Here is a 27,031-nt window from a genome sequence, read left to right as displayed (position 1 = left end):
GTATAAACTCTGGTGAAGTCTTCTCTTGATTGTTGACTTTGACACACATACACCTACCTCCTGGAGAGTGTTCTTGATCTGGCCAACTGTTGTGAAGGGTGTTTCTTTACCAGGGAAAGAATTCTTCGGTCATCCACCACAGTTGTTTTCCGTGGTCTTCCGGGTGTTTTGGTGTTGCTGAGCTCACCGGTGCGTTCCTTCTTTTTAAGAATGTTCCAAATAGTTGTTTTGGCCACGCCTAATGTTTTTGCTATCTCTCTGATGGGTTTGTTTTGTTTTTTCAGCCTAATGATGGCTTGCTTCACTGATAGTGACAGCTCTTTGGATCTCATCTTGAGAGTTGACAGCAACAGATTCCAAATGCAAATAGCACACTTGAAATGAATTCTAGACCTTTTATCTTCTCATTGTAATTGGGATAATGAGGGAATAACACACACCTGGCCATGGAACAGCTGAGAAGCCAATTGTCCCATTATTTTTGGTCCCTTAACAAGTGGGAGGCACATATGCAAACTGTTGTAATTCCTACACCGTTCACCTGATTTGGATGTAAATACCCTCAAATTAAAGCTGACAGTCTGCAGTTAAAGCACATCTTGTTAATTTCATTTGAAATCCATTGTGGTGGTGTATAGAGCCAAAAATGTTAGAATTGTGTCAATGTCCCAATATTTATGGACCTGACTGTATATTTTTTAAATACCTTTCTTGGGGACCCCTCTCCACACTTCCAGGTTTCTTGCCTAGGTGAGAATTACATGTGCAGCTGCCTGCAGCCTCCTGGAACACCCATGTTACTCTTCCCCGGAGGCCATGGAGTACACTTCAGCATGCACTACTTCATCAGTGGGGCTGGCTGTCTCTTCTTGGTTTTTGCAGTTGGACCCCTGATATCATCATGGGGCCAGCTACAAGAATCCAGAAGAGATAGCTGGTCCCCTGATCTTGTCGGAAAATAATAATGGTGCAGGACCAGGTGTGCTGTAATAGGGGAGGGAAAAGGAGTGAAGTTATTCTTTATTCATCTTTATTCAATACAGATAAGGAAACTTACTGCTAGGCTTGATGATGTTTATAATGCCATGCTTTATATCAAACTATTTTAATTTGCACCAGTTTCTAATAGAAAAAAAACCCTTTATTTCCAGAATGCTCCTTTTGTTTTGTATATATATATATATATCTATCTATCTGTGCAAAAGTTGTAGGCAGTTGTGAAAAAAATATGTAAATGGAGAATACCTTCAGCAATAGTAGTGATAATAGTTTATTTTTATCAATTAACGAAAATGGAAAGTAAATGAACAGAAGAGAAATCCAAATCAAATCAATACTTAGTGTGACCACCCTTTGCCTTCAAAACAGCATCAATTCTTCTAGGTACACTTACACAGTTTTTGAAGGAACTGTGAAGGAATTGTGCCAAACATCTTGGAAAACTAACCACAGATCTTCTGTGGATGTAGGCTGCCTGAAAACCACTCTGCAGGCCTCCAGTGAACAAACTTCCTCCTGCTACAGTCAAATAATTCACATTTTGACTCATCACTCTAGAGTTCGCATTTTGACTCATCACTCTAGAGTTCGCATTTTGACTCATCACTCTAGAGTTCGCATTTTGACTCATCACTCTAGAGTTCGCATTTTGACTCATCACTCTAGAGTTCGCATTTTGACTCATCACTCTAGAGTTCGCATTTTGACTCATCACTCTAGAGTTCGCATTTTGACTCATCACTCTAGAGTTCGCATTTTGACTCATCACTCTAGAGTTCGCATTTTGACTCATCACTCTAGAGTTCGCATTTTGACTCATCACTCTAGAGTTCGCATTTTGACTCATCACTCTAGAGTTTGCTTTTTGACTCACCACTCTAGAGTTCGCTCCAGAGCACCTGCTGCCATTTTTCTGCACCCCAGATCCAATATTTTTGTGCATAGGACAGGGAAACAAGTGACTTAACTTTGCACGAAAACATAGGAACAGGGATGGAAAAAAATGGCAGCAAAATTATAATAAAATACTATAAATAAATAAATAATAAATGTATGATTTTTAGTTAAATACTGCTTTAAAGCAAACATGAGTAATAGGATGATGAGTTTACAGTATATGTTTATAGAAGTCTGCTTTAAAGAAAACCTGTTGCTTTGCAAATTATTATTATTATTGTTATTATTCAGTGTTTATATAGAGCCAAAAGGTTTGCTCAGCGCTGTACATTAAAGTAGGGGGACAGAACATGAGACAATACAGTAACAATACAATACATGAATTTTGAGTAAAACAGGTTTACCTTAAAATATGAATTCTGCTACAAAAGTGGAGTTTTTGTTTAATATTTTGGACCAGATATTTCTGCCTATTTTGTGTGCTTACAGCGTTCTCTTCTTAGTAATGCTACTGAGTGTCTTTGATAAACAACTGCACAGGAGCTCTCTTGTATCCATGTGTCCATGTGTGTGAATGGAATGCTGTGCAGGTCAATCCTATTGGCTGGCTGTGTTTTCCCAGATGTTCAGTTCCAGCATAAATGTACTGCAAGTGGTTCAAAGTTATCACAGTACACTCTTCTAAAGACACTGACCGAGCTCTTGGGAGGAAAGTCTGGGGAAAAATGGCTAAGGCTATGTATGTTGTGGTCATAGCCTTATGTCTGGGATTTGTACATCAAAAGGCCAATGGGGCTTTCATGCAGAAGTTGTCAAAGAAGAAGCTCTGCGCCGATGATGAATGTATTTGTAAGTTTGCCAAAAATGCAAATCTTTATTTCCGTCTTTATCTTTCATCTTATTTGTTAATTTAACTGTACTAAGTTGCACAAACTTTTTTTTTAATTCTAATTTTGTGGGGTTTCCATCAGCGGTCCTTAGCACATGGTATTGTAACCTCAAGGTAGTTCTCAGATGTAACCGGGGTATTCTTGTTTGGTAGATCAAATCTTGAGCAAGTCGAAAGCTTAGTAAATACTAAATATTATACAGAAGAAACTACATTTACTAATCATTAATTAATGCTGTATCAAAGTTTCATGTTATTTATTGAATTTGTAACACCTTACTGTCATAAAGAAATTTGAGATATGGTAATAATGTCTAATAATAATATTTGTTTTTCAATTGCTTTAAATAATAAAATTATATTACAATCAAAAAAGATAATTTGGAAAGATTGTTTTTGTTTCAGTGGTGAAACAAAAGGTTATGGCTAATAAATATACACACTTTGGTGGGGGGGGACTTAAGAGAAACAGACATTTATCATGGGGTTCTGGATGAATATCTGTGACAAAGAGGGCAGTTATACAATAAAACTGACAAACACCAAATTACATAACAATACAGTACAAATAGCAGTACAATGTAGAAAGCTATGTCAGCCAATGGAAACTGAGCTTCCAGGAGTTCATAAAGTTATGGGTTAGGTTATGCAGTTTGAACTGCACTTTTAATTACGTCAAAACTAATAATAATAAAACAACATTTTTATTTTTATTCTCAAAATGACTGTTTTTATTTTTATATTAGATATGTGCATGCCAGAAATGTTTGTTTTGTTTTGAATGCATTCATTCATTGAAGAATTTTGGTTTGTCATATTGATTATGTTGTTGACCCAATTTGTTTTCGGAATTTATTTCATATCTTCGGCATTTGTTTCATATACTCGTTGATTAGGGTGGATTTGAAAAAATGTATAACAAAAATAAATGCATTTGTGTCATTCAGATGACATCACATGATGCTATAGTAGTTCAGACCCATGGGGAAATGAATTCAATTTTCAAATTTGTTTGGATAAGGAATGGATCCAAGTTTTGTTCCAAATGTTAATTCAGAACACATGATCCCAGTAGATATTGTGCAATCAGCTCATGCTATTTCTCTTGGTGGGTTGGGCTAGTGCCCAAAGATATTGAGTTCTTCCGATTAAAATCTGTCAGATTTGACAATATATCGTATATATAGCAATCTGGAAAAACTGCAAAAAATTTTCTAATCCATCCGGACCAACTGAATTCTGAAAACAAATTGGTTTAACATAAATTTGACAAAATGGAATTCTTCAATGAACAAGTACATCGAAAACAAAATTTTCCGGAGTGCACGTTTCTACTTCTAATTCATTATCACTGAAACAGAAAATGATGGGACAGCTAACATTTTGTATTTGTCACTAGAACAAGATGTGCAGGGAAGTCTACCAACGGGGACACTTGTTCTGATGACTGTTTAAGAGATGAATTACCCTCACTTTGTAGACCTTTCTCTTAAACAGTCAGGGATTTAAACCCTTTACTACCTAATGTGAAACTAAAAAAAAACTGTTTTTAGCTTTACATATACTTGCTCTAGCCAGCTTCTTACAGTCAGACCTACAGCATAGAATGGTTACATGTCAGTTCACACACTTTCACCTCGTCGGACATCTCCTTGGTTGACCGCTCTCAGGAGAAGTGGTTGGATTGTCCACCATCTGATGTCTGTAGGTTGCTATAGGTCTATGAGCACCAGAAGATGCCCTATCTCATTTATAAGGAAATGCTCCATTAGTGGGGTTGGATATTTATTTATTTATTTCAGGTACTTATATAGCACCATCAATTTACACAGCGCTTTTACATATATATTGTACATTCACATCAGTCCCTAACCCTCAAGGGGCGTACAATCTAAAGTCCCTAACTTACATTCATAAATACACATACTAGGGACAATTTAAACAGGATCCAATTAAACTACCAGCGTGTCTTTGGAGTGTGGGAGGAAACCAGAGTACCCGGAGTAAACCCACACAGGCACAGGGAGAACATGCAAACTCCAGGCAGGTGGTGCCGTGGCTGGGATTCGAACCAACGACCCTAGTACTGCCAGGAGGAAGTGCTAACCATTCAATAGCTAGTTCTGCTATTTGCTATTGCTTCACCTGAGTTGAGACTCAAGTCTAGGCTGTCTTGTTGTTCTTTCTCCAACCTGTGATTGGACAGTGAAAGAACATAACAAAGTGATGAAATCATAGATGAGCATGTTCCTGGGCAAGACATTTCCATGCAGCACAGTACATTAGCTCTTAGTCATGCCCTTCCCACTTCCAGGTTTAATGCTGTTGTACATTGGATTACAAGAGGCTAATGTCAAGTCAAACTCAGCTACTTCGGTTAGTTTCTGGAGCCCTGGTTGTCACTATACAAGTTTACAATTGTTTGCCATAATAGCAAAATTTACTTTTTTCTTATTTGAGATTTCTTTAAACATAAGATGCATCAGGAATAATACCAAATGAAAGAAAAGCCCTTGGCCTGCATAAGGCGATGTTATCTATACTGGAACATGCTGAGTATCCTGTCCTGATCACTCCTCAGATGCTATATCACTTGGTAGAGCTGAAGATGATTACCACGCTCCAGACTGCAGATTTGTCAACATTAAGAAAGGCGAGCTGGTCTACATCTACACCAAGTTAGTAAAGGAATACGATGACGCGGGTGAATTCTGGTCCGGAAGTGTAAGCTTTTATATTATATTATACATATTATATTATATTACCATTGACGGCTAATGTGTTTTTTTACATTTCCGTAGTACAAGTCCTCATATATAGCAGTCAATGTTCTTTTATCTGCAGGGAGAATTCTTGACATAATCCCTATTTATTTTCCCAGGATTAGTCACTTCAATTGTTGAACGTAATACAAAAACCCTCTAAAAATTTGTATTATTTATATTCCTGTGCTAATGTGAATCTATTATACATGAAATCCAATGCTATTATTTGTTATATTCCTGTGCTAATGGGAATCTATTATACCTTAAATCCAATATATAGCACCCCCTTTTCCAAGCTAAGCCACCATATGGACTTGGCTTGAAATGAACTCCAAGCAGATATAAAAAGAAATCCCCACGTTTTATATTTTCTTGTCCTGTAATGCTTTGTATTGCAGCTCTGGGGGGTGGTTTATAGTGTAATACCCTTCTGAAGCTGCTAGTAGGCTGACTAGTACAGTGGTCTCCAAACTGTGGCCCCAGGGGCTGGATGTGCCCACCTGCTTGCCTTTATCTGGCCCTTTGGGGCACTTTTCATCTCACTGATAAGAGACAATATTCTGCCCACTGATACCAACATAATTCCTGCCACAGACACCAACAATGGGGCAGTATTTCTCCCATTGACACCAATGATGGGGCACTAATCCTTTCCCTAATACCAAAGATGAGGCATTTTTTATTCCCATTGATTTTTTATTCCCATTTTTTATTCCCATTGATGCCAGGAAAATTTCTACTCCCGCTGGCCACAGTCCTGTCCTGTCAGAAGGACATTAAACTAGCCCTTTGTTTAGAAAGTTTGGAGACCCCTGGTCTTGTACATAGACCAACTGGGTTTAATAAGGTTTGAAGAACGGACATGGAAAAAGTAAGACTATCTGTATATGCATGCATCCTCATTTGAATACTTGTTTCTGTTGGGGACCCAAAGTATTGAGACAAAAGGATAAACATGACAGCCAGGGAACTCACATTCAAGAAGATTGGGAAGAAGCAATGGCAGTTTCAATGCCTCTTTCAGGAAAGGGAAGAGCACATGGATGACCTCATCAGTGTTCATGGTCCAGTCACAGATTGGGGTTCGTCTTGGATTAGACTTCAATTGCAGTAAAGTCTGCAGGATGATCAAGGCCCTGGTTTTGTTGTGTGTCAGAGGTGCCTGTAATACAATAGTGTGCATTTACAGTTGCCTGTAGTTCAGTTAGAAGGCAGGTCATTGTGGTGTGGTTAAAATGAATCGAGACTATTATTATTATACAGGATTTATATAGCGCCAACAGTTTGCGCAGCGCTTCACAATATAAGGGAGACAGTACAATTACAATACATTTCAGTACAGAAGGTATAGGAGGGCCCTGCTCGTGGAGCTTACAATCTAAAGGAAGTGGGAGGTGATACAAAAGGTGATAGCTGCGGGGGATGATCTGCCGGAGGCGATTCAAGTACAGTTCTTAGGTGGAGGTGGGGTAGGCTTCCCTGAAGAAGTGAGTTTTCAAAGATCGCCTAAAGGCAGACAGGGTGGGGGCTGACCGGACATGCTGTGGTAGGGAGTTCCACAGGATGGGAGAGGCTCTGGCGAAGTCCTGGAGGTGAGCGTGGGAGGAGGTGATGAGGGAGCTAGAGAGGAGGATATCATGGGAGGAGTGGAGTGGGCGATTTGGGTGGTATCTGTGGATGAGGATGGTGATGTAGCTAGGGGCAATGTTGCGGATGGCTTTGTAAGCTGTGGTTAGTATTTTGAATTTTATACGTTGGGTTAATGGAAGCCAGTGGAGGGATTGGCAGAGAGGTGCAGCAGTTGTTGATCGGTTGGTAAGGTGTATGAGTCTAGCAGCAGCATTCATAATAGACTGAAGGGGGGATAGCCTGTGTAACGGTAGACCAGTGAGGAGGGAGTTGCAGTAATTGAGGCGGGATATAACCAAGGCGTGGATAAGTTGTTTGGTGGTGTCATTGGTCAGGAAGGGGCGGATTTTGGAAATGTTCCGGAGGTTGAGGTGGCAGGATTTAGCCAGTGAGTGGATGTGGGGCCCAAAGGAGAGGTCAGAGTCTAGGATTACGCCTAGCACCCTGGCATGAGGGGAAGGACCAATGGTTGTGCTGTTGATCTTTATGGTAAAGTCCTGAGTGAGGGATCGGGGAGGAGGAAATATTACAAGCTCAGTTTTTGAAAGATTGAGTTTAAGGTAGTGATGTGACATCCATGCTGATATGTCGCTTAGTAGATTTGTGATACGTGAGGAGATTGAGGGGGTGAGCTGGGGAGTGGGGAGATAGATCTGGGTGTCATCAGCATAGAGGTGGTATTGGAAGCCATGGAACTATTAAACGTATTCATGATTTGGGAAAGAGCTCTTTGTTATTCCATAAAGGATTACTGGATTTTAATCTGAATGTACTTTCTTCTGTGTACTATGAGGGCCCTTTATGCACCGAAGTCATCAATTTAACTTAGGCAGCTTCTGTTTAAAGGCACAAAACTAGATGCCATCTGACTAGATGTCAAGTACATAGAAGAAAACCACAAAGGTCTCATTTGGACTAAAAGAGCAGTAGACAGAGCAAAGATAAAAATGTTAGATTGGCATTTACTGTGCAGAGTCATTGGTAGAAGTAATGGTGGCACTGGATTGTTGGTTTTAGGGTTTTCATTGGTAGTTTTAGGGTTGTGATGAAGGCTCCTCCCAAGAGAAGGTCTGTTTTCACTACTGGAGGACCTTTGTGACTCTGGAAAAAATAAAGTGTAGGAACACCACATATAGAATATCTGAGAGCAAGAAGGTTCAGAGTTTTGCTCAACATATCTATGTTTCAACGTGGAGAATGCCAAGTATAGCTAATTAAACAAACCCTGCCATGACAAATAAGTAAAGAGAAGCCCTAATTCCATTCACTACAATGTTTCATTCATGCCTAGTCTGTGCAGGTTACCAGACTTTACAGAAAATGCAGCTGTGAAACATTTAGGAAGGAAAGATAGATATACAGGTATGGTAAGGCTGGAACTCTTTTTAGAAAACAAATTACCATTTTTCTGTTTCAAAGGGTTATATATGCAATAACATACTTCCTTAAAAACAGTCTGTGCAGACCTGCACAGACTCCTGTTGTCAATGTAGGTTCCTATCTCCAAACCCCCCAACTGCCCTGGATCCCTCAAGATTGCCCTAGTATTTAAACAGAATCCCTCAGTCCTGTAAATCCAGGACATGTTCCACCATATCAGTGAATGAATGGCTGTTGGGCCAAGCTATCCACCACAGAAGTTAATCAATGCTTACTGGTCAAGCACTCAACCATAGAAGTGAATGGGTGGCTGCCTGGCCAAACAATTTCAAGGTTTCTTGAACTTGTAGGACCAACCACTGATGTTGAGGTCTTTTTTTTTTTTTGTTCTCAAGTTGGGAGGTATACATACCCCTTTTGCATGTTACAGAGCTGCAGAACCCTATACAAGTGTAGTAAGCTGCCAGCTATGTCATTATGCAATTCAGGAACACTTACAAATGAGACTATTATTAGCCCCCAGTGCCCAGTACTTGGACAGTTACATAATTTCCTGTTAGCAGAGTGGTTCCAATTCGTCTGACAGCAGAGGATCTTGGGACCTGTAGTCCTATAGCAAATTCTGGAGTGCTGATTGACCTACACATACCATAGAGCTGGCAAATGAGAGATATGCTGGGAAAGCAGATATATTCTACAGCAAGGGAGAGGCTTGCTCTCTTGGTAGGATTAAGAGCTGGACACGGGGACTGCCATTATCCTACAGAGACAGATTGCAGGTCTACTGCTGCAGGACTCTGCACAACAGTTCAGTACAGCAGTGATGCCTATTGCCACACCAGGATCTTATAAGCTTCTCTGCACCGGGACTGTCACTATACAGTCTTCGTCCAGTTGTCTCTGCTTGCTGCGTTGACAGGCTGGCAGGTGTTAACTCTGCACATCTCAGCAAACAATCAAGAGCCTGTATGAGAACTCTTGTTCCTAGGAGGCTGTGTTATCCATAGGATTGGTGAGCGGGCGGAACACCAACCTCTTTCTGTCATCTCCCTAGAGACTCTGCATGCAAAAACCTTTATACCTCAGTCACCAGGAAACTTTTGTTTTGATCAGTACCACAGCTGTTTAACTTCAGTGATTTACCAGTATTTACTAATGTTTATGGGCCCCACTGTTGCTAGCAGAAGACAGCAGATACCATCATATCAGGAACTCTTAATATCACAAAACTGAAGCTGCAACCTATAGTTAAAGGGGCCTCTTCCTTTCTAAGGCCATTGTTACTCAAACTAGGGTACCAACATACAGGTATATTTATGCCGGAGTATACATTTGCCTAATTCTCTGTATACCCCTTCTATCGCCGGTGGTCCAGAGTGACCTAATAATTCAACAAGTCTTCTCTTCCCCTTCTTACTGCCGGTGTTGCAATTAAATCGTTGAAACTTTCTTCTCATGAATGTATAACCTGTTAAATGTTGCTAATTGATTGTTTCTGTTTTACCAGTGTTCTGCTTTTATGCATTAACTGGGGTTGTGTTCCCTAAACCCATTTTTCCTGTAGTCTACTCTTTTCAACAAGTCTAATATAGAGGTGTTACTAAAAAATTTGGTCTCTGGCATTATTATTCTTTATTATTGAAATATGTCTGTACCCAGAGTGTCAGAGGTGTCAGGAAGCTTGCAAGATCAGGGCAACCACTGGGGACAAGCATTATCAAGTGGGCCCTTTGAGGGTAGCTCTACCACAAGCCTAGCAGCATACATAATTTGCAGGTATTATTTTATTTTGTTACCTGCAGTAAACAGCAGGCAGTCCAGTCACAAGTAAAGCACAAATAAAGGTTCAGTGTGTATAGACTCTGCAAGTGATGAATGGCTGTAGGCTATACATATCATTAATCTAAATGTGTTTCTGTTTAGGCCTTCACAATCCAGTTTAAGTAGTGATTTCATATTCAGGTATTGGAGATCTCACTGTCTGGATGTCTGAACTGATGCAGCAGCTGAAGTTCCTCTAATGAGATTCTATAATGCATGAAAACATGTACGTTAGAAGAAAAACCTCTGCAGTGCACAATTAAAGATCTTGAAGGCGGAGGTGTGATTTACCGCTTATTGGTGCCACATGTGGTCCATCTGCTCAGCTACAAACACAACTTTTGAGATCTCTTTGACTATTTATGTTTAAGAATGCTGAGAAAAACAAGTGGCTGCAAAGTGGATGTGACAGCTGTGTTGTTCTGGTATGAGCATGGGCAAACTGGAGGTGCCTTGTACTAACTCTCCTTCTCACTGACAGATTTATAGTGACCAGTACAGGGATCAGCAGGGACTTGTTGGTTATTTTCCCAGCAGCCTTGTCACCGAGCTCAACGTCTACAAGGATGAACTTCAAGAATTACCCACCACAGTAAGTGCAAAAAATACCTAGTACGAGAACTGCAATACAGAAATCTGGGCAAGAAGCTTCTATTTAGTCAACCTTTGCAAAATGCAGTAAAGTTACACAAATTGTATAGAACAGGTACCATGACCTGCTCCCTTCTTAACCACTTGCCCTCCGGAAGATTTATCCCCCTTTCTGACTAGGCCTTTTTTTTTTTGCGATACGGCACTTCGTTAATTTAATTAACAATTGCACAGTCATGCAACACTGTACCAAAATGAAATGTATGTATTTTTTTCCCCACAATGCGAGCTTTCTTTTGGTGGTATTTGATCACCTTTGCAGTTTTTACTTTTTGCATTATAAATAAAAAAATACTTACAATTTTGAAAACAAACATTATTTTTTATTTTCTACTATAAAACATATCCAATAAAAAAAATTAAAAACCAAATGTTTTCATAAATTTAGGCCAAAATGTATTCTGCTACATATTTTTAGTAAAAAAATCCCAATTTTTGTATATTGATTAGTTTGCACAAAAGATATAGCGTCTACAAACTATGGGACATATGCTGGAATTTTATTTTTATACTAGTAAAAAGTATTTTAAGTATTTTATTTTTTTTCTCTAGTAATGGCGGTGATCAGCAACTTATAGTGGGACTGTGGTATTGCGGTGGACATTTTTACACTAACTGACAATTTGTGGGAACCAGTGACACTAATATAGTGATCAATGGCATCCCTAGAGGAGTGTGGGGGGTGCAGGCTGCACCGGGTGACACCATCACAGGGGGTGCAGGAGTAGGATGTCAGCAGAGCTTCTGGGCTCTGTGAAGGTTCTGGCCAGTTATTGGGGTAATCCCGGATTCCCGACACAGTGACAGCTGCCCCCCGGTGTAGCGGTAAAATGAGTATCCTGTAAAGATATGTATCCCCTGAAGCAACTGCGCATGTGCCAGTTTCATGCCAAAGAAGCCGATCTCCGATCTCCTACTTTAGCACAGAGCTACGACAGTTAACCCCTTACAGGCTGCAAACCACTGAAGCTGATCCCGCGGATCACTATGGGTTGCAAGATCAGTTAACCCCGTATAGGTTGAACCTATATGGGGTCAACTGATCTTGCAACCCATAGTGATCTGCGGGATCAGCTTCAGCGGTTTGCAGCCTGTAAGGGGTAAATTGTGGCAGCTCTGTGCTAAAGTCGGAGACTGGCTTCTTCGGCCTGAAACCGGCACATGCACAGTTGCTTCAGGGGATACATATCTTCACGGAATACTCATTTTGCCACTACACTGGCACCGCTCCTTCCTTTCTGGAGGGGGGTGACACCACGTGTTACCACATCGGGTGACACCAACCCTAGGGACGCCTCTGACAGTGATCAATGCTACAATATACACTGATCACTGTGTTAATGACACTGGTTGAGAAGGGGTTAAACATCTAGGGTGATCAAAGGGTTAACTGTGTGCTTAGCTATGTGCTTGCTGTACACTAGATGGTGCTGATACAACAGGAATTGATGGATCATGTTTCCAACTCTGCAGCGACAAATGATGGATAGTTTTCTTCTGGTACAACACAGTTGTGCCTATGTAAACATAGGCACAGCTGTGTTCTTCCTTCCTGTCTGATGATCTGCGGGTTCCAGAGAAGATCCATTCGCCTGAACTCACAGATCGCCTTCTGCTGTGACAGTTAACAGTAGAAGCGATCCACCGGTGGCGCACGATCACCTCCTGTGAGGCAGAAGTGCAAAATCAGGTATATACACACTTGATTTTTCACAGGATAGCCACCCTGTAGCTGTAAAACTGCTATAGGGTGGAGGGAAAAATACATCTATATAGACAAAACTTTCATTTTTATTTTGAATAGTGTACAGGGGAAATTTAAAGTGGTTCTAAAGGCTCAAGGTAAAAAACCTTCTCTATGCAGCATCCCTCCCAGCCCCCTCACGATTCAGTGATGTGCACTGGAGTCTTGGCTATCCTAGGAATCTCTCTTCTCACTGGATGAGACAGAAGCGGGAGCCATTGGCTCCCACTGCTGTCAATCACTGCCACTGAGCCAAGGAGAAGAGAGAGAGGGCGGGACCGAGCCACAGCTCTGTGTGTGAATGGTCACACAGAGCAGTGGGTGCCCCCAATAGCAAGCCTCTTGCTGTGGGGGCATGCGACAGGATGGAAGGGCCAGGAAAGCCTGCAGAGGACCCAAGAAGAGGAGGATTTGGGTTGCTCTGTGCAAAACCACTTCACACAGCAGGTAAGTATAGACATGTTTGTTATTTTTTCTTACTTAAAAATAAACTTTTAGAATCCCTTTAGCCCGTCAGGTTGTTTTATAATCTCCACCCCATTGAACAGATTTCCTTTGGCTTCCTGACCCATAGCCAAAACAGGAAGTGAGAGAAAATCTCTCCAAAGTGAGGGAAATCCTTTGATACCAGGGTCACCAGAACTATTGTTCCCATCGAAGATTTCCCCTCTATTCCTGATAGGACAAATAGAGAGGGTGGCTCTCCATAACAAGGGCACAGACAGCAAAAACCATATCGTTTTCCAATCTCTTTCCACTCTGTCCAAATGTTTTTTTTTTAAATTGCCTTTAGCTATATTTTAATAATGCAGCTTGCTTCCCCAGTGTTTCATTGGAGTCCCTTAAAATCCTATGTCAACACATATTTTAAATACATTTATTTACATAACGAGGACAGTAACTGCAAACTGGTCACTGCATTGTGGGATTCCGAACAGGGATTTTGTTTACTGAGATCTCAGGACTGATAGATCTCAGCTCAGAGCTGTAGAACTTTTTTTTTTGGTAGATAAATACACTCAGGTGTGTTTTTAAATGCAGCATAAATGCAGTAGAAACGCATATGTAAGAATAATGTATATATTTCAATGCTTGTTTGCATGTACAGCACCAGTATTAACCACCTCCTGCCCATTGTATCACAAAATGACAGACGGGAGGGAGCTTTCTTGTTCTGGGAGGACGTCACATGACCCCCGGGGGTACGTGGTGTGACGATCAGTGTCCCTAGGACACAGCGGATCACCGATTGCAGTAACGAGCTGATGACATAGGCTCTTTACCATATGATCAGCTGTGTCCAATCACAGCTGATCACATATAAACAGAAAATGCCAGTTATCAGCAGTCCTCTCCTCATGCTGACAGTGCATGAGGAGAGGAGAGCCGATAAGTGGAAATCCACACAGAGCACATCTACACTGATAATCAGGACACTGATCATCAGCGCTCTAATTATCAGTGCAGCCTCATCAGTGCTGCAATGCCCATCAGTGATGACTCTCAGTGTCCTATCAGTGATGCCTGTCAATGCCCATCAGTGCCACCTATCACTGCTTCCTCATCCGCGCAGTCTATCAATACCCATCAGTGCTGCCCATCAGTGCCAATCAATGCCCATCGGTGCCACCTATCAATGCCCATCAGTGCCTATCAGTACCATCTATCAGTGCCCATCAGTGCCACATATCAGTGCACATCAGTGATGCCTTTTTTTTTCAAAATGTTTGGTCTTTTTGCGTTTGTTTAGCAAAAAAATAAAAAACCCAGTGGTGATTAAATACCACCAAAAGAAAGTTCTATATGTCTCAAAACAAAAAATACAAATTTTGTTTGGGTACAGTGTTGCATGAACCAATTGGCATTCAAAGTGCAACAGCACTGAAAGCTGAAAACTGTCCTGGGCAGGAAGGGGGTGAAAGTGCCCATTAGGCGAGTTGTTAAACCCCTCAAACATTTTTATGATACAAGGTGCTAAATAAAATTAATTCTGAATTTGACCCAGTCTCTACCAAAATATGTGCTTTTTTATTTGGTCAGTGTTCTGTACAAAGAGAGACCTTTAGCATTAATAAATACAGTCAATCCAGCAGCATACAGTCATTGTACATACACTACTGTGCAAAAGTATTAGGCAGGTCTGAAAAAATGCTGTAAATGAAGAATGCTTTCAGAATTAGAAGTGTTACTAGTTTATTTGTATCAATTAACAAAATGGAAAGTAAATGAACAGAAGAGAAATCCAAATCAAATCAATATTTGGTGTGAATACCCTTGGGCTTCAATCCAGCATCAATTCTTTTAGCCACACTTGCACACAGTTTTTGAAGGAACTCAGCAGGTAGGTTGTTCCAAACATCTTAAAGAACTAATCACAGATTTTCTGTGGCTGTAGGCTACCTCAAATCCTTCTGTCTTCATGTAATCTGAGACAGATTCCATGATGTTGAGATCAGGGTTCTGCGAGAGCCAAACCATCACTTCCAGGACTCCTTGTTCTTCTTTATGCTGTTCTTAATGACATTGGCTGTATGTCTAGGGTCTTGGTACTGCAGCAGAATACATTTTGGGGCCAATCACATGCCTCACTGATGGTATGAATAAGTATCTGCCTGTATTTCTTAGCATCAAGGACACCATTGATCCTGACCAAAATTGAATTCCAATTGCAGAGATGCTGCCCCAAACGTTCAAGGAACCCCCGCAATGCTTTATTGTTGCCTACAGAGACTCATTACTTTACCACTCTCCAGCTCTTAGGCAAACAAACTTCCTCCTGCTGCAGTCAAATATTTAAATTTTTGACTTAGCAATCCAGAGCACCTGTTGCCATTTTTCTGCACCCCAGTTCCTATGTTTTCATGCATAGTTGAGTCGCTTAACCATGTTTCTACATCAGAGGTATGGTTTTTTGGCCACAATTCTTCTATGAAGGCCACTTCTGACCAGACTTCTGCGGACAGCAGATAGGTGTACCTGGGTCCCACTGATTTCTGCCAGTGCTGTGCTGATGGCACTGTTGAAATGTCAAAGGGAGGTAATCGTGATGTGCCTTTCGTCTGCTGCATTACGTTTCCTCAGTGTTGCCTGTTTCTTTGTGATTCTTCAAAAGAGCTTGAACAGCACATTTTGAAACCCCAATCTGCTTTGAAATTTGTGCCTGGGAGAGACCTTGCTGATGCAGCATAACTACCTTGTGTCTTGTTGCTGTGCTCAGTCTTGTATGACCTGTGACATGAAGCTGTCATTGACAACCTCACCTTAGTAGCAGAGTTTGGCTGTTCCTCACTCAGTTTTAAGCCTCCTACGCAGCTGGTTTAGTTTTAGTTCATGACTGTGTTTCAATCTAAATATGAAATTAACACCTGCATAGTATAATTGGTTAATCATACAATTGACTCTAATCCTACAAAATCCAGTACTTTGTGCAAGTGTACAAAGTCTGCAAGTGGAAGAACTGATGCTGATTTGAAGCCAAAAGGTAGCCACACCAAATACTGATTTGATTCACATTTTTCTTCTGTTTCTGTTCTCTCACTTTGCATTTTGTAAATTGATATAAATAAACAGTATATATATATATATATATATATATAAGCATTCTTACTTTGCAGCATTTCTTTACATCTGCCTAAAACTTTTGCACAGTACTGTATGTCCTATGCAAACAAACCCATATCTTAGTTAATATTTCTCCCTGAAAATATGGTACTAGTCTTGTTATAACATGGACCATCTCAACTTTCAGAGTATAAGACTCGCCTCTTCATTTAGCCTTTTTGTAGTTGTGAATAGTAATGTCCCTTGTGAACCTATAAGCTGCATTCTAAGGAATATCAGTCATGACATATAAAATGCCAGAAACAGATACACTTAAAAGACTACTAAGACTCTCTCAAACATTTTATCCCAGAGCTAAATTTTTTGTACGTCTCAGTAAACCTTTCTGAAAAGTATTAGATCTACAGCGGGCAGTACATTATCATGATCAGCGAGCTTTAGAAAGCTTTATAAGGATAGATAAAGAACATGGCATACCTAGAGTATTGAACACCCGGGGCAAATCATTTTCCAATATCTCTTTGCTCTATTCAACAAACTTATTTTCAATAAATATCATGAAATAAAACAAATAATAATTCAGTCCAGAATAGAAATTAAGTTATAACTGGTGTTTCCCTACATTAGTGTTTGCTGGGAAATGTCTCCTTACATTGGTATTGTGGCAGGGCTAGCCCATGCCACTGTGTGAATAGGCAGTTAAGGCTACATTTTGGAGGAAACAAGCACATTAATGAGCCAAGTGTATGCTTCCTTCACATTGGAGGTGGGATGACGGCTCAGGGCCCCACCCTCCCGAGGGGGTCAGTGATTGCAAGGGAGCCATGAGAGGTGTACATGTGCACCCTACTGTCCAGGTCAGGGCAGATTCAGGAGAGAGAGAGAGAGACTATGAAGGAAGGAGCAGCGGGGAGCTGTAAAGTAAACACAAAGACAAGCTTCCAAAGGTCCAGTGTTGGGGCATGATGCCTCAGTAGTAGAGCTGTGAAGAGAGCTATAAGGCTGAATACTGTTTATGTTTGTTGTATTGATGGTGTAAACCCATGTGGGAATCTGTTTAATGTGAACTTTTGTTGTTTTCAATAAAAGTGGGCACAAAGGCCCTGAAAGTACCTCTGGTGTGGAGTACACTCACTGTTTTGCACTACCAAAGAGGTAATAAACCCTGAAATCATCACATTATATACCGTGTAATACTGCCTTACATTGGTGATCAGTTTAGTGCTCCCTTACATTGGTGGTCAATGCAGTGATCACCTACACTGGTGGTGACCAGTGTAGCACCCGCTTCTACTGGTGATCAGTGTAGTGCCTATTTACATTGGTGCATAGTGTAGTGCTCTCTTACATTGGTGGTCACTGCAGTGCTCCCTTTCATTGGTGGACAGTGTAATGCTCCCTTACATTGGTGGATAATTAGTGCTCCCTTATATTGGTGGTAAGTGTTGTGCTCCCTTATATTGGTGGTCAGTGTAAGGCTCCCCTAAATTGCTGGACAGTGTAGTGCTCACTTATATTGGTTTTCAGTATAGTGATCCTTAATCATGTCAGCTCTGGAAGATTTTATCCCTTTCAAGAGCAGGCCATTTTTTTTTTATATTAGTAATGGCAGTAATCAGCAGCTTATAATGAGACTGAGATAGTGCAGTGGGCAATCCGACACTAACTGCCACTGACATCACCAGTGACATTAATACAGTGATCGGTGATAATACTATACACTGTCACTGGACTAATGACACTGACAAGGAAGGGGTTAACATCTTGCATTATCAAGGGGTAAATATGTGCCTAACAATGTGAAATGTGTGTTAAGTGTGCTGCTGTTACTAAACGATCTATTTGTTTCTCATCCCTGCTTTGTAAGGATGTGAAACAGAGAGATTATTCCCTCTGTACAGAGCTCTCTGTTTGTCAACACAGAGCTCTGGGCTGTAACTGTACACAGACAATCAGTAGGTTCCAGTCGTAAATATTTGGGTGGGAATGGCTGATAGGCTCCCACTGTATACAATCACAGCATGAGTAGGGAGGAGCGCTCGCGTGCCCAAAACCATGAAACAGGTCGCAACGTACGAGTACTGTTGCTTTTCCTGTGTGGGCTGCCCATCCGGAGTAAAATGTAGGCGGGTGGTCCACAAGTGGTTAAATTGGTGGTCAATGTAGTGCATCCTTAGATTGGTGGAAGGTGTAGTGCTTTCCTTCATTGGTGGTCAGTGTAGTGCTTTCCTTCATTGATGGACAGTGTAGTGCTTTCCTTCATTGGTGGTCAGTGTGGTGCTCCCTTACATTAGTTGTCACTGTAGTATTCCCTTAGGCAGGAGATTAATCATCAGTGCTCAATGCTTAAGAAACCCCTGGCAACTTCTAGAAGAATCCTGGTTTATAAAGACTTTTTAAACGACAAACTGTAGTTGTGATCCACCAGACTGAATACCAACAAAAACAACAGTTATTTTGAGTATTTACACATGTGGAAGCAAAGCAGCATTTGGCAGCATTGCTTACTCCTGTACGTTCTAGACAGATGGATCATTGAACCCTTGTATAATAACATTTCATGTTTTCCTCCGCTCTTCCCCAAGGAATTTTTATCTTGACTGAAAAACTGCTTACACAAACACAATGGTTTCATGAGATTTATGCCTGCATCATTTTCTTACCTACTTGCGTTCAGCAACCTGTACAGTGGCAATACATAAATCCCCCTATTTCCTACATATTTGAGCTAATTTATTTTACTTTGACATCAGTTTAACTGAAAAAAAGTTTTACTTTGTAACTTTATGCTTTGAGTGTTTAATTGATTTCAGCATAACGGTTTACCGTGACCCTCTGCTCCTACTCCTCTGCATCTGGTGTTTGCATTTCAATGTAATGTTGTTCATACAGGCTTCAATTTTTTTGGCTGATCATTAATTTGATTGAATGTTGAAATTGATTGTTCAATTCATATCAAAGGAAGTCTTTACTGAATCATTATCATAGCCCTTTATTGCTAAAGTTAATCTGAAACTCTTGTCCATAGCTGGGTAAAGGATGATGTGCTTCAATTAATTTGTTTGATCGACCAGTTAATGTTTCCTTTGAACTGAAATTGATCAAAATGGTGCTAGGATAATCTGCTGAGTGATAATTTAATAAACAGAGCTTAAAGTGAATGTAAAGTCTTAAGTTTTATTTCTTTTTTAAATAACGAACAGGTTTAAACTTACCTGCTCTGTGCAATGGAAGTGCACAGAAAATCCCCAACCCTTCTCTTTTCGAGTCCCCTGCTGGTGCTCCTGGCTCCTCCTCTTCTTGGTGTGGCACCATAGGAAGCCACTTCCTATCATAGTATACCTGCGTGCTTGATCCCATCTTAACAATTTCAGTAAGCAAAAAACCCTACACAGTCCCATCTGGAATTTACTGCAGTACTGAGCCATGTTTGTTGTAATAGAACCCCGGCCTTGGAATTTTCTCACTTTCAAATTTCTATGAGTCTACACAGCCTTGAAGCAATTGACAGGTGGCTGTCTGGGCAGTGCATTTCCCAGATCTCTGCTCAGCTAGTTTCCATTATCTTATAAAAAAAAATATTATTTTTGATCTCAATGAAGACGTTTACACAAAGCAGATTAAACAATTGTAGGTGGCTTTCAGCAGGTTCAGCCGCTTTTACTGGCTCCGAGTTCCCTCCTCTCCCCATCCCAGCTTTGCTTACCTTCTCCTTAATTGTAAAATACAGTGCTGTGAAAAAGTATTTGCACCCTTTCTGATTTTGTATTATTGCCATTTTTGTCACACTTAAGTGATTCCGATCAAACAAATATTAATATTACACAAAGATATCCCGAATAAATACACATTGCAGTTTTTAAATTATGATTTCATTTACTTTTAAGGGAAAAAAATCTGTCCAAACCTGTCTAGCGTTATGTGAAAAGGTAATTGCCCTCTAAGCCTAATAATTGGTTGTGCTACCCTTGGTGGCAACAACTGCAATCAAGTGTTTTCAATAACTGGCAATGAGTCTTTCACATCGCTGTGGAGGAATTTTGGCCCACTCTTCTTTACAGAATAGTTTTAAATCAGCCAAATTGGAGGGTTTTTCGAGCATGAATGGTCTGTTTAAGGTCATGCCACAGTATATCAATCAGATTTAAGTCCGAACTTTGATTAGGCCACTCCAAAACCTTAATTTTGTTTTTTTGAGCCATTCAGAGGTGGACTTGCTAGTGTGTTTTGTATCATTGTCCTACTGCCAAGTGAGCTTGAGGTCATGAACTGATGGTCATTCTCCTTCAGGATTTTCTGGCTAGAAGGTTCCATTAATTATGGCAAGTTGCCCAGGTCCTGAAGCTGCAAAGCAGCCCCAGACCATCACACTACCAACACCATGTTTGCCTGTTGGTATGATGTTCTTTTTATGAAATGCTGTTATTTTTATGCCAGATGTAATGGGACGCACACCTTCCAAAAAGGTAAACTTTTGTCTCATCAGCCCACAGAATATTTACCCAAAAGTCTTGGGGAAAATCAAGATGTTTTTTGGCAAATATGAGGCAAGACTTTGTGTTCTTTTTCTTTAGCAGTGGCTTTCACCTTGGAACTCTCCCATGGATGCCATTTTTGGCCAATCTTTCTTATTGTTGAATCATGAACACTGACCTTAACTGAGGCAAGTGAGGCCTGCAATTCTTTAGATGTTGTCCTGGGTTCTTTTATGACCTCCTGGATGAGTTGTAGTTGTGCTCTTGGAGTAATTTTGGTAGGCTTGCTACTCCGGGGAAAGTTCACCACTGTTTGAAGTTGTATCCATTTGTGGATATTGGCTTTCACTGGAGTTTGCTGTAGTCCCAAAACCTTAGAAATGGCTTTGTAACCCTTTCCAGACTGATACATGTCAATTACATCTCATCTGTTCCAGAATTTCTTTAGCTTGCAGCATGATGTGTTGTTTTTGAGATTATTTAGTGTGCTTCACTTTGTCAGACAGATTCTATTTAAGTGATTTTGTGATTCAATAGGTCTGGTAATAACCAGGCCTGGGTATGGCAGGTGAAATATGCCTCCACAAAATGTAGTAAATCACAGTTTAATCATGATTTGGGGCGGCAATTACTTTTCACATTGGACCAGACAGGTTTGGACAGTTTTTTTCTCTTAATAAATGAAATCATCATTTAAGTGTGACCAATATGCAAAAAAAAAAAAAAAAGAATATCAGGAAGGGGCAAATACTTGTTCACAGCACTCTATGTAGCTTGCTTCTGTGTTTCTATTTTCCTCCATATATTTTCAGAGGTTTCCAAACATTTGGTGATACCACTGTAAAACCAAACTAATTTTGCCACAGCTGCTGCAATTTAAGGGATTGCCTAGGATGATTCCTGGAATATAGTGTTATTAGCCAGTAAAGAGGACTGATCCAATTTATTCCTAATTTTAAATTAAAACAGAGGTTTTGGCTGCATACCCTTCCAAATATATGGAAGCAGGACTGTCCTGAGGCAGATGCTCTCTGGGCAGCCATTTTTGTCACCCCTCTACCCCCCTTGTCAGCTGCTAGGACATTGGGTGCATGGTCATATATCAACAATGATTGCTTGGATGCTGGCGGCAACACAGGATCATTGGTTGCTAGGGCACAGGCAGCCAGGTCATGCAATGGGGATGGAGTGTTTGGCTACCCCCTCACTGTACCTATGTGAGTGCCTTAGTTGGATTCATGGGTGTCACAGCCGTGTGCTAAAACCTCCTGCCATAATAAGGCACTGACAGTGGAACATAAATGTGAATAGCATTAACTAGAGGAGGCCTCCCCGGTTCTCCCTTTGATGCATACAAGAGAAATACAGACTTATAAAAGCCAGCTGAGGAATTGTTTGTGTGTCAAATGCAATAATCTCTTTTCTGTTCTCTTCTAGGCTGTTGATTTCTATTGCGATTAAAAAGAAGAGGTATTGTGAGAAAACGTATTAGATGTTTCTGAAGAATTCTCTGCAGATTTGATCAAAGATTCTATTGCATGCATTTAGAGAAGAACTAACTATCTTTCCTTCATGTTTCACTTGGATTTATATTTTATACTGGTTAAAAAGTATCATATGGAGAGTATGAACATCCATCAGGCTACTGGAGAGCAAGATCGGAGTAGGTTAGTCAGGTTAGAAAATAATTTGTTCTAGGCAAATCAATCTTTATGAAGGAGTATCCACCCCTGACCACTCTGATACATGGTACAGGCAACATGCATCAGAAAAATACAAAGACTGAGTCCTACTTCTGCTAGTTGCCTAGCTGCAGTAAGGTTCTGACCTGGACAAAGTATCTAGCATGGAAAGTCAACTTCTGACCTGTTCCATTTCAGCAATGCAGAAAGTGCTGAAGCCAGGTGCAACAAAGCAATTATCTTTTATAAGAATGAGATCACCAATGACAGCCAGAGCTGGATCATGCACAGGGCTATCTAGGCAGATGACTAAGACCAGATGGATGTCCAAAGAGCTCAGTTGCAATGTTCATGCTTCTGCAATAACTTGGGGGGAAAGCACACATGGTAAAAGCTGTGCACCTGCCTATCATATCACAGTAGGATGCACTTGTAGGCTGTTAGTGTCTGATAGGGTGGGCCATACTTATACAGAGAATGCAATTGGGGCAAATTCTCTGTGCCTACTGCAGTGTTTTTCAATGTCAATCAAAGAGATGAGGGACCCCATTCTGCCTTAACTCCCCTTTGAATGAAGCCTGCATTTCTGGCCTGCCATGAGTTTTCTTTGGAGTACTCGCACATCTCTATCCATATTTTTTTTCAATAAATCAATAGTTCCTGAAAAACACTGAGACTAGAAATTCAGCAAAGGCAGGGTTCTGATATTTCCAAAGTATTTGAAAGCTGGTATAAGCCATTGGGTCCACCTTTATACCACAGTACTATAGACAGCCAGCAGTAGTGCCTACATTTTAGTTCCATTGGACAAAGTTTGGTCATGGGCCATGAGAGCAGTTATGATTTACATGCCAGGCGTGTGGGTTTCAATTACTTCTGTGGGTGTAGTGTAGACATCATCTTTGCCCCTATTCCTCAGATCCAATGATCCAAGCACTTTCATCTTTTTATCTCTTCTGTGTGGCCTATTCTGCATGGCAGGCAGGAAATGTTTCTGTACAGACCAATTTTGGCAGGAGGGCTGGCTAGAAAATTGCTTGGTGTAGGAACTTTATAACTCTGAATTTCAAACATGGAGGCACAGTTGCCATTTACAAACCTACCTCACCTTTTATACATAACACCGGTGGAGTTCATTTTGAGCATAGTGCCCTTGGAAACAAATGGGGACACCCTTTAATTGTACTCTTTAAATGTTTTCAGGTAACAATTTGTTTATTAAGGTTTATTATTCTATGGGATATTTCTTCTACTGTGTTTTATATACATAACATGCTTTTTATACTCATATCATTTCTGTATGCATGTTAAAAATAAATATTGCATATAAAACTTTATTTTAATATTAATCATGTTGCGTATTTATTTAACAGCCAACTTTGAACAGCTCAATGAGCCTAGTGAACAAATACTTCAGTTCTAATAACTAATTACAGGCCTATGCATGGAAGAGTGAAAGAAACAGGACACAAGTGTTTTTATATCAAGAGTATACACTCCTCTTGCGGGACTGCTATTTACATAAGGAACATCAAGCTAGTTGAAGTGAATTATTAATTGTTGTCAAAAACAGCCTCAAGGCTAACTATTGTTTTGAAAAAGTGTTGCCCAGGGCAGAAGAGCAACCTCAGCTGAAGCCAATTTTGGATAGGAGAGAAATGGTATGAACCTCTGTCAGTTTTTTTTGGTTGATGTCTGTGTCCCATTGGGGACATTTCCTTTTTTCTCCTAAAGACACAACAAGAAATGAGTGTAAATCTCTATAAAGGTTTTCATGTTGTGACTGGGACACACCTGTCCCACATTAAGAGTTTCCCTCTATTCCCATTCTGGTGGCAAATGTAACATTTTGGATCTCCCGCAGACATGATTTTTAACATTCCAAAACTTTATCCAAAGCACTATTTTGACTTTTAATACACTTTAATATAATTCTTATTATTCAGAGGACCAGGAGCACTTTAATCCCATTATTAAATTCTTAGCAATTACACAGTATTTAATATTTGAAAGCCATGATAATGTGTATAGATGGTAGCCATCTGAATACTATATAAAAAGGTTATCAATAATTATAATCAGAAATATTTTCAAGAAAAAAATATCTAGCAATTTGGAACTGTCCATGACAATCTGAGGCAACTGGCAACTAGAATTGTGGAGAGAATGGCCCCATTGATTGTGTAGGTAAGAAAATGGAAGGATTGGTTATTATATATATATTGTTATTGGTAATATTTATATTCCATATCGCCATGTTTTAAATGAAGCCCAGTTTAATTCCTATTAACACCTGGAAAACGCCAACAACCCCTCCTCCTCAAATGTTTCAAGGACCAAATATCACTGGATGAGCTGAATGATGTGAATACTCAATCAATTTTTTGATAATATGCATGAGATATGAAGGAGGTTAAACCTGAATGCGAGCAAAGCAGCTAAATATACAGTAACAACATACAGTATATGTGAATGATTATACATGCCAAAGGAACTTGTTATTCTAAGAACACACCCCAAGCCTGCTGATTGGACATTGAAAGAGCAGCAGCACTCAGCATTCTCCTCCTGTCTGCATGTTGACTGTAAGCACATGCAGCGCAGCATGGGCAGCTACTAGTGCTAACCCTCCCTCTCCTAATCTGGATGCTGCTGTGCAGAGAATTACACAAGACTGGTCTTTAACCGCTTCCCGACTGCCCTATAGCAAAAATACTGCTACAGGGCAGCACGGGTGCACAAAATCATGTATATATGTGATTTTGGAGTTCCGGGTAGGGAGAGCGCGAGGCACGCATGCGCCCTACCCGCACCTCCATTCGAGGCCACACCAGTCAATCACCGGGTCCCAGACAGTGAATACTCGCCGGTGCCCGGTGACCGAGGATCTCCGATGGGGAGAACTGTTTTGTTTATTAACAGTTCTCCTCCCTGTCAGCTCGGGCACACTGCTTTGGATGGCTGTGCACAGCACAGCCATCCAAAGCAGTGTGCTTACAGTGAAGCACACAGACACCGCCCCATAGAAAAACACACCCAGCACACCGTTAACCCTTTTAACTTTACTGAGTCCAATGTCCTGGTCAGGAAGGGGAGTAAATCCTCAGGAGGGCAATTGGTTAAACAGATTTCTGTACACCTTACAAATAAATACAAAACTGCATTATTTTTGTATATCTGTGTTTGGTTCAGTTTTAACTGTATGCATTAAAAGTCAGACTAGCTATTTCCCAACCACTGTCAGCACTGCACATGTGCTCCATAACAACATAATAAAAGTCCTTTGATGATATTATTTTTATTATACACTCACCGGCCACTTTATTAGGTACACCTTGCTAGTGCCAAGAAAATATCCCCCACACCATTACACCACCAGCCTGAACCGTTGATACAAGGCAGGATGGATCCATGCTTCCATGTTTACGCCAAATTCATACCCTACCATCTGAATGTTGCAGCAAACAGTCCCCCCATTCTCCTCTGACATCAACAAGGCATTTTCATCCACACAACTCACTGAATATTTTCTCTTTTTCGGACCATTCTCTGTAAACCCTAGAGGTGGTTGTGCGAGAAAATCCCCGTAGATCAGCAATTTTTTAAATACTCAGACCAGCCCTTCAGGCACCAACAACCATGTCATGTTCAAAGTCCCTTAACCACTTGAGCACCTGAGGATTTACCCCCCTTAATGACCAGGCCTCTTTTTGCTACTCGGCGCTGCACTAATTCAACTGATAATTGCGCGGTCATGCAATGCTGTACCCAAACAAAATTTACGTCCTTTTTTTAACACAAATAGAGCTTTCTTTCGGTGTAATTTGATTTTTATTTTTCACAAAAAAAGCCAAAAATTTTGAAGAAAAACAATATTTTTTACTTTCAGCTATATAAATATATAGTAAACTCAAAGTTGGTTATAAATTTAGGCCAAAATGTATTCTGCTTCATGTTTTTGGTAAAAAAATCCCAATAAGTGTATATTGATTCCTTTGTGTGGAAGTTATAGCGTCTACAAACTATGGTATAAATACTGCAATTTACGCCATTTTTCTGCTATACAGCGCTGCGCTAGTTTAACGGACAATTGCGCGGTCATGCAATACGGTACATAAATGAAATTTACATCCTTTTTTTCCCCACAAATTGAGCTTTCTTCCGGTGGTATTTGATCGCCTGTGCGGTTTTTATTTTTTGCGCTATAAAAAAAAAGGCTGACAATTTTGAGAAAAAAAAAACAATATTTTGGACTTTTTGCTATGAAACATGTCCAGTAAAAAAAAATGCAAAAATCAAATTTAGTCATAAATTTCTGCCAAAATGCATTCTGCAACATGTCTTTGCTAAAAAAATCCCAATACGTGTAAATTAATTGGTTTACGTGAAAGTTATAGCGTTTACAAATGGCGGGAAAGAAACTGGGATTTCTAATTTTTATTTATACTAATAATGGTGCCGATCAGCGACTTTTGGCGGCAATCAGCGACATATGGCGGCAACCAGCGACTTATGGCAGGACTGCGGGACAGCGGCAG

General features: G+C 40.4%; 1 protein-coding gene across 1 annotated transcript; it reads left to right on the top strand.

The window, feature by feature from the left end:
• The first annotated feature begins 2,556 nt into the window (after positions 1 to 2,556).
• Positions 2,557 to 23,842, top strand: OTOR (otoraplin). The gene is made up of 4 exons (XM_089689723.1): positions 2,557 to 2,745; positions 5,367 to 5,509; positions 10,862 to 10,972; positions 22,249 to 23,842. The coding sequence occupies exons 1-4, from the start codon at positions 2,622 to 2,624 to the stop codon at positions 22,270 to 22,272; spliced, it is 402 nt and encodes a 133-aa protein (XP_089545849.1). The 5' UTR covers positions 2,557 to 2,621; the 3' UTR covers positions 22,273 to 23,842.
• The last annotated feature ends 3,189 nt before the right edge of the window (positions 23,843 to 27,031 follow it).

The sequence above is a fragment of the Staurois parvus genome, unplaced genomic scaffold (genome assembly GCF_062004578.1).
Source record: "Staurois parvus isolate SC_StPar_1 unplaced genomic scaffold, SC_StPar_1.0 ptg000001l, whole genome shotgun sequence".
NCBI classification, from domain to species: domain Eukaryota; kingdom Metazoa; phylum Chordata; class Amphibia; order Anura; family Ranidae; genus Staurois; species Staurois parvus.
This window is presented reverse-complemented; position numbering and strand designations above follow the sequence as displayed.

Coding starts and splice junctions, on each gene's coding strand:
- OTOR (XM_089689723.1), top strand. CDS start 2,622: ATGGCTAAGGCTATGTATGTTGTGGTCATAGCCTTATGTCTGGGATTT. Junction 5,510..10,861: donor GTGAATTCTGGTCCGGAAGT/GTAAGCTTTTAT, acceptor TCTCACTGACAG/ATTTATAGTGACCAGTACAG. Junction 10,973..22,248: donor TTCAAGAATTACCCACCACA/GTAAGTGCAAAA, acceptor GTTCTCTTCTAG/GCTGTTGATTTCTATTGCGA.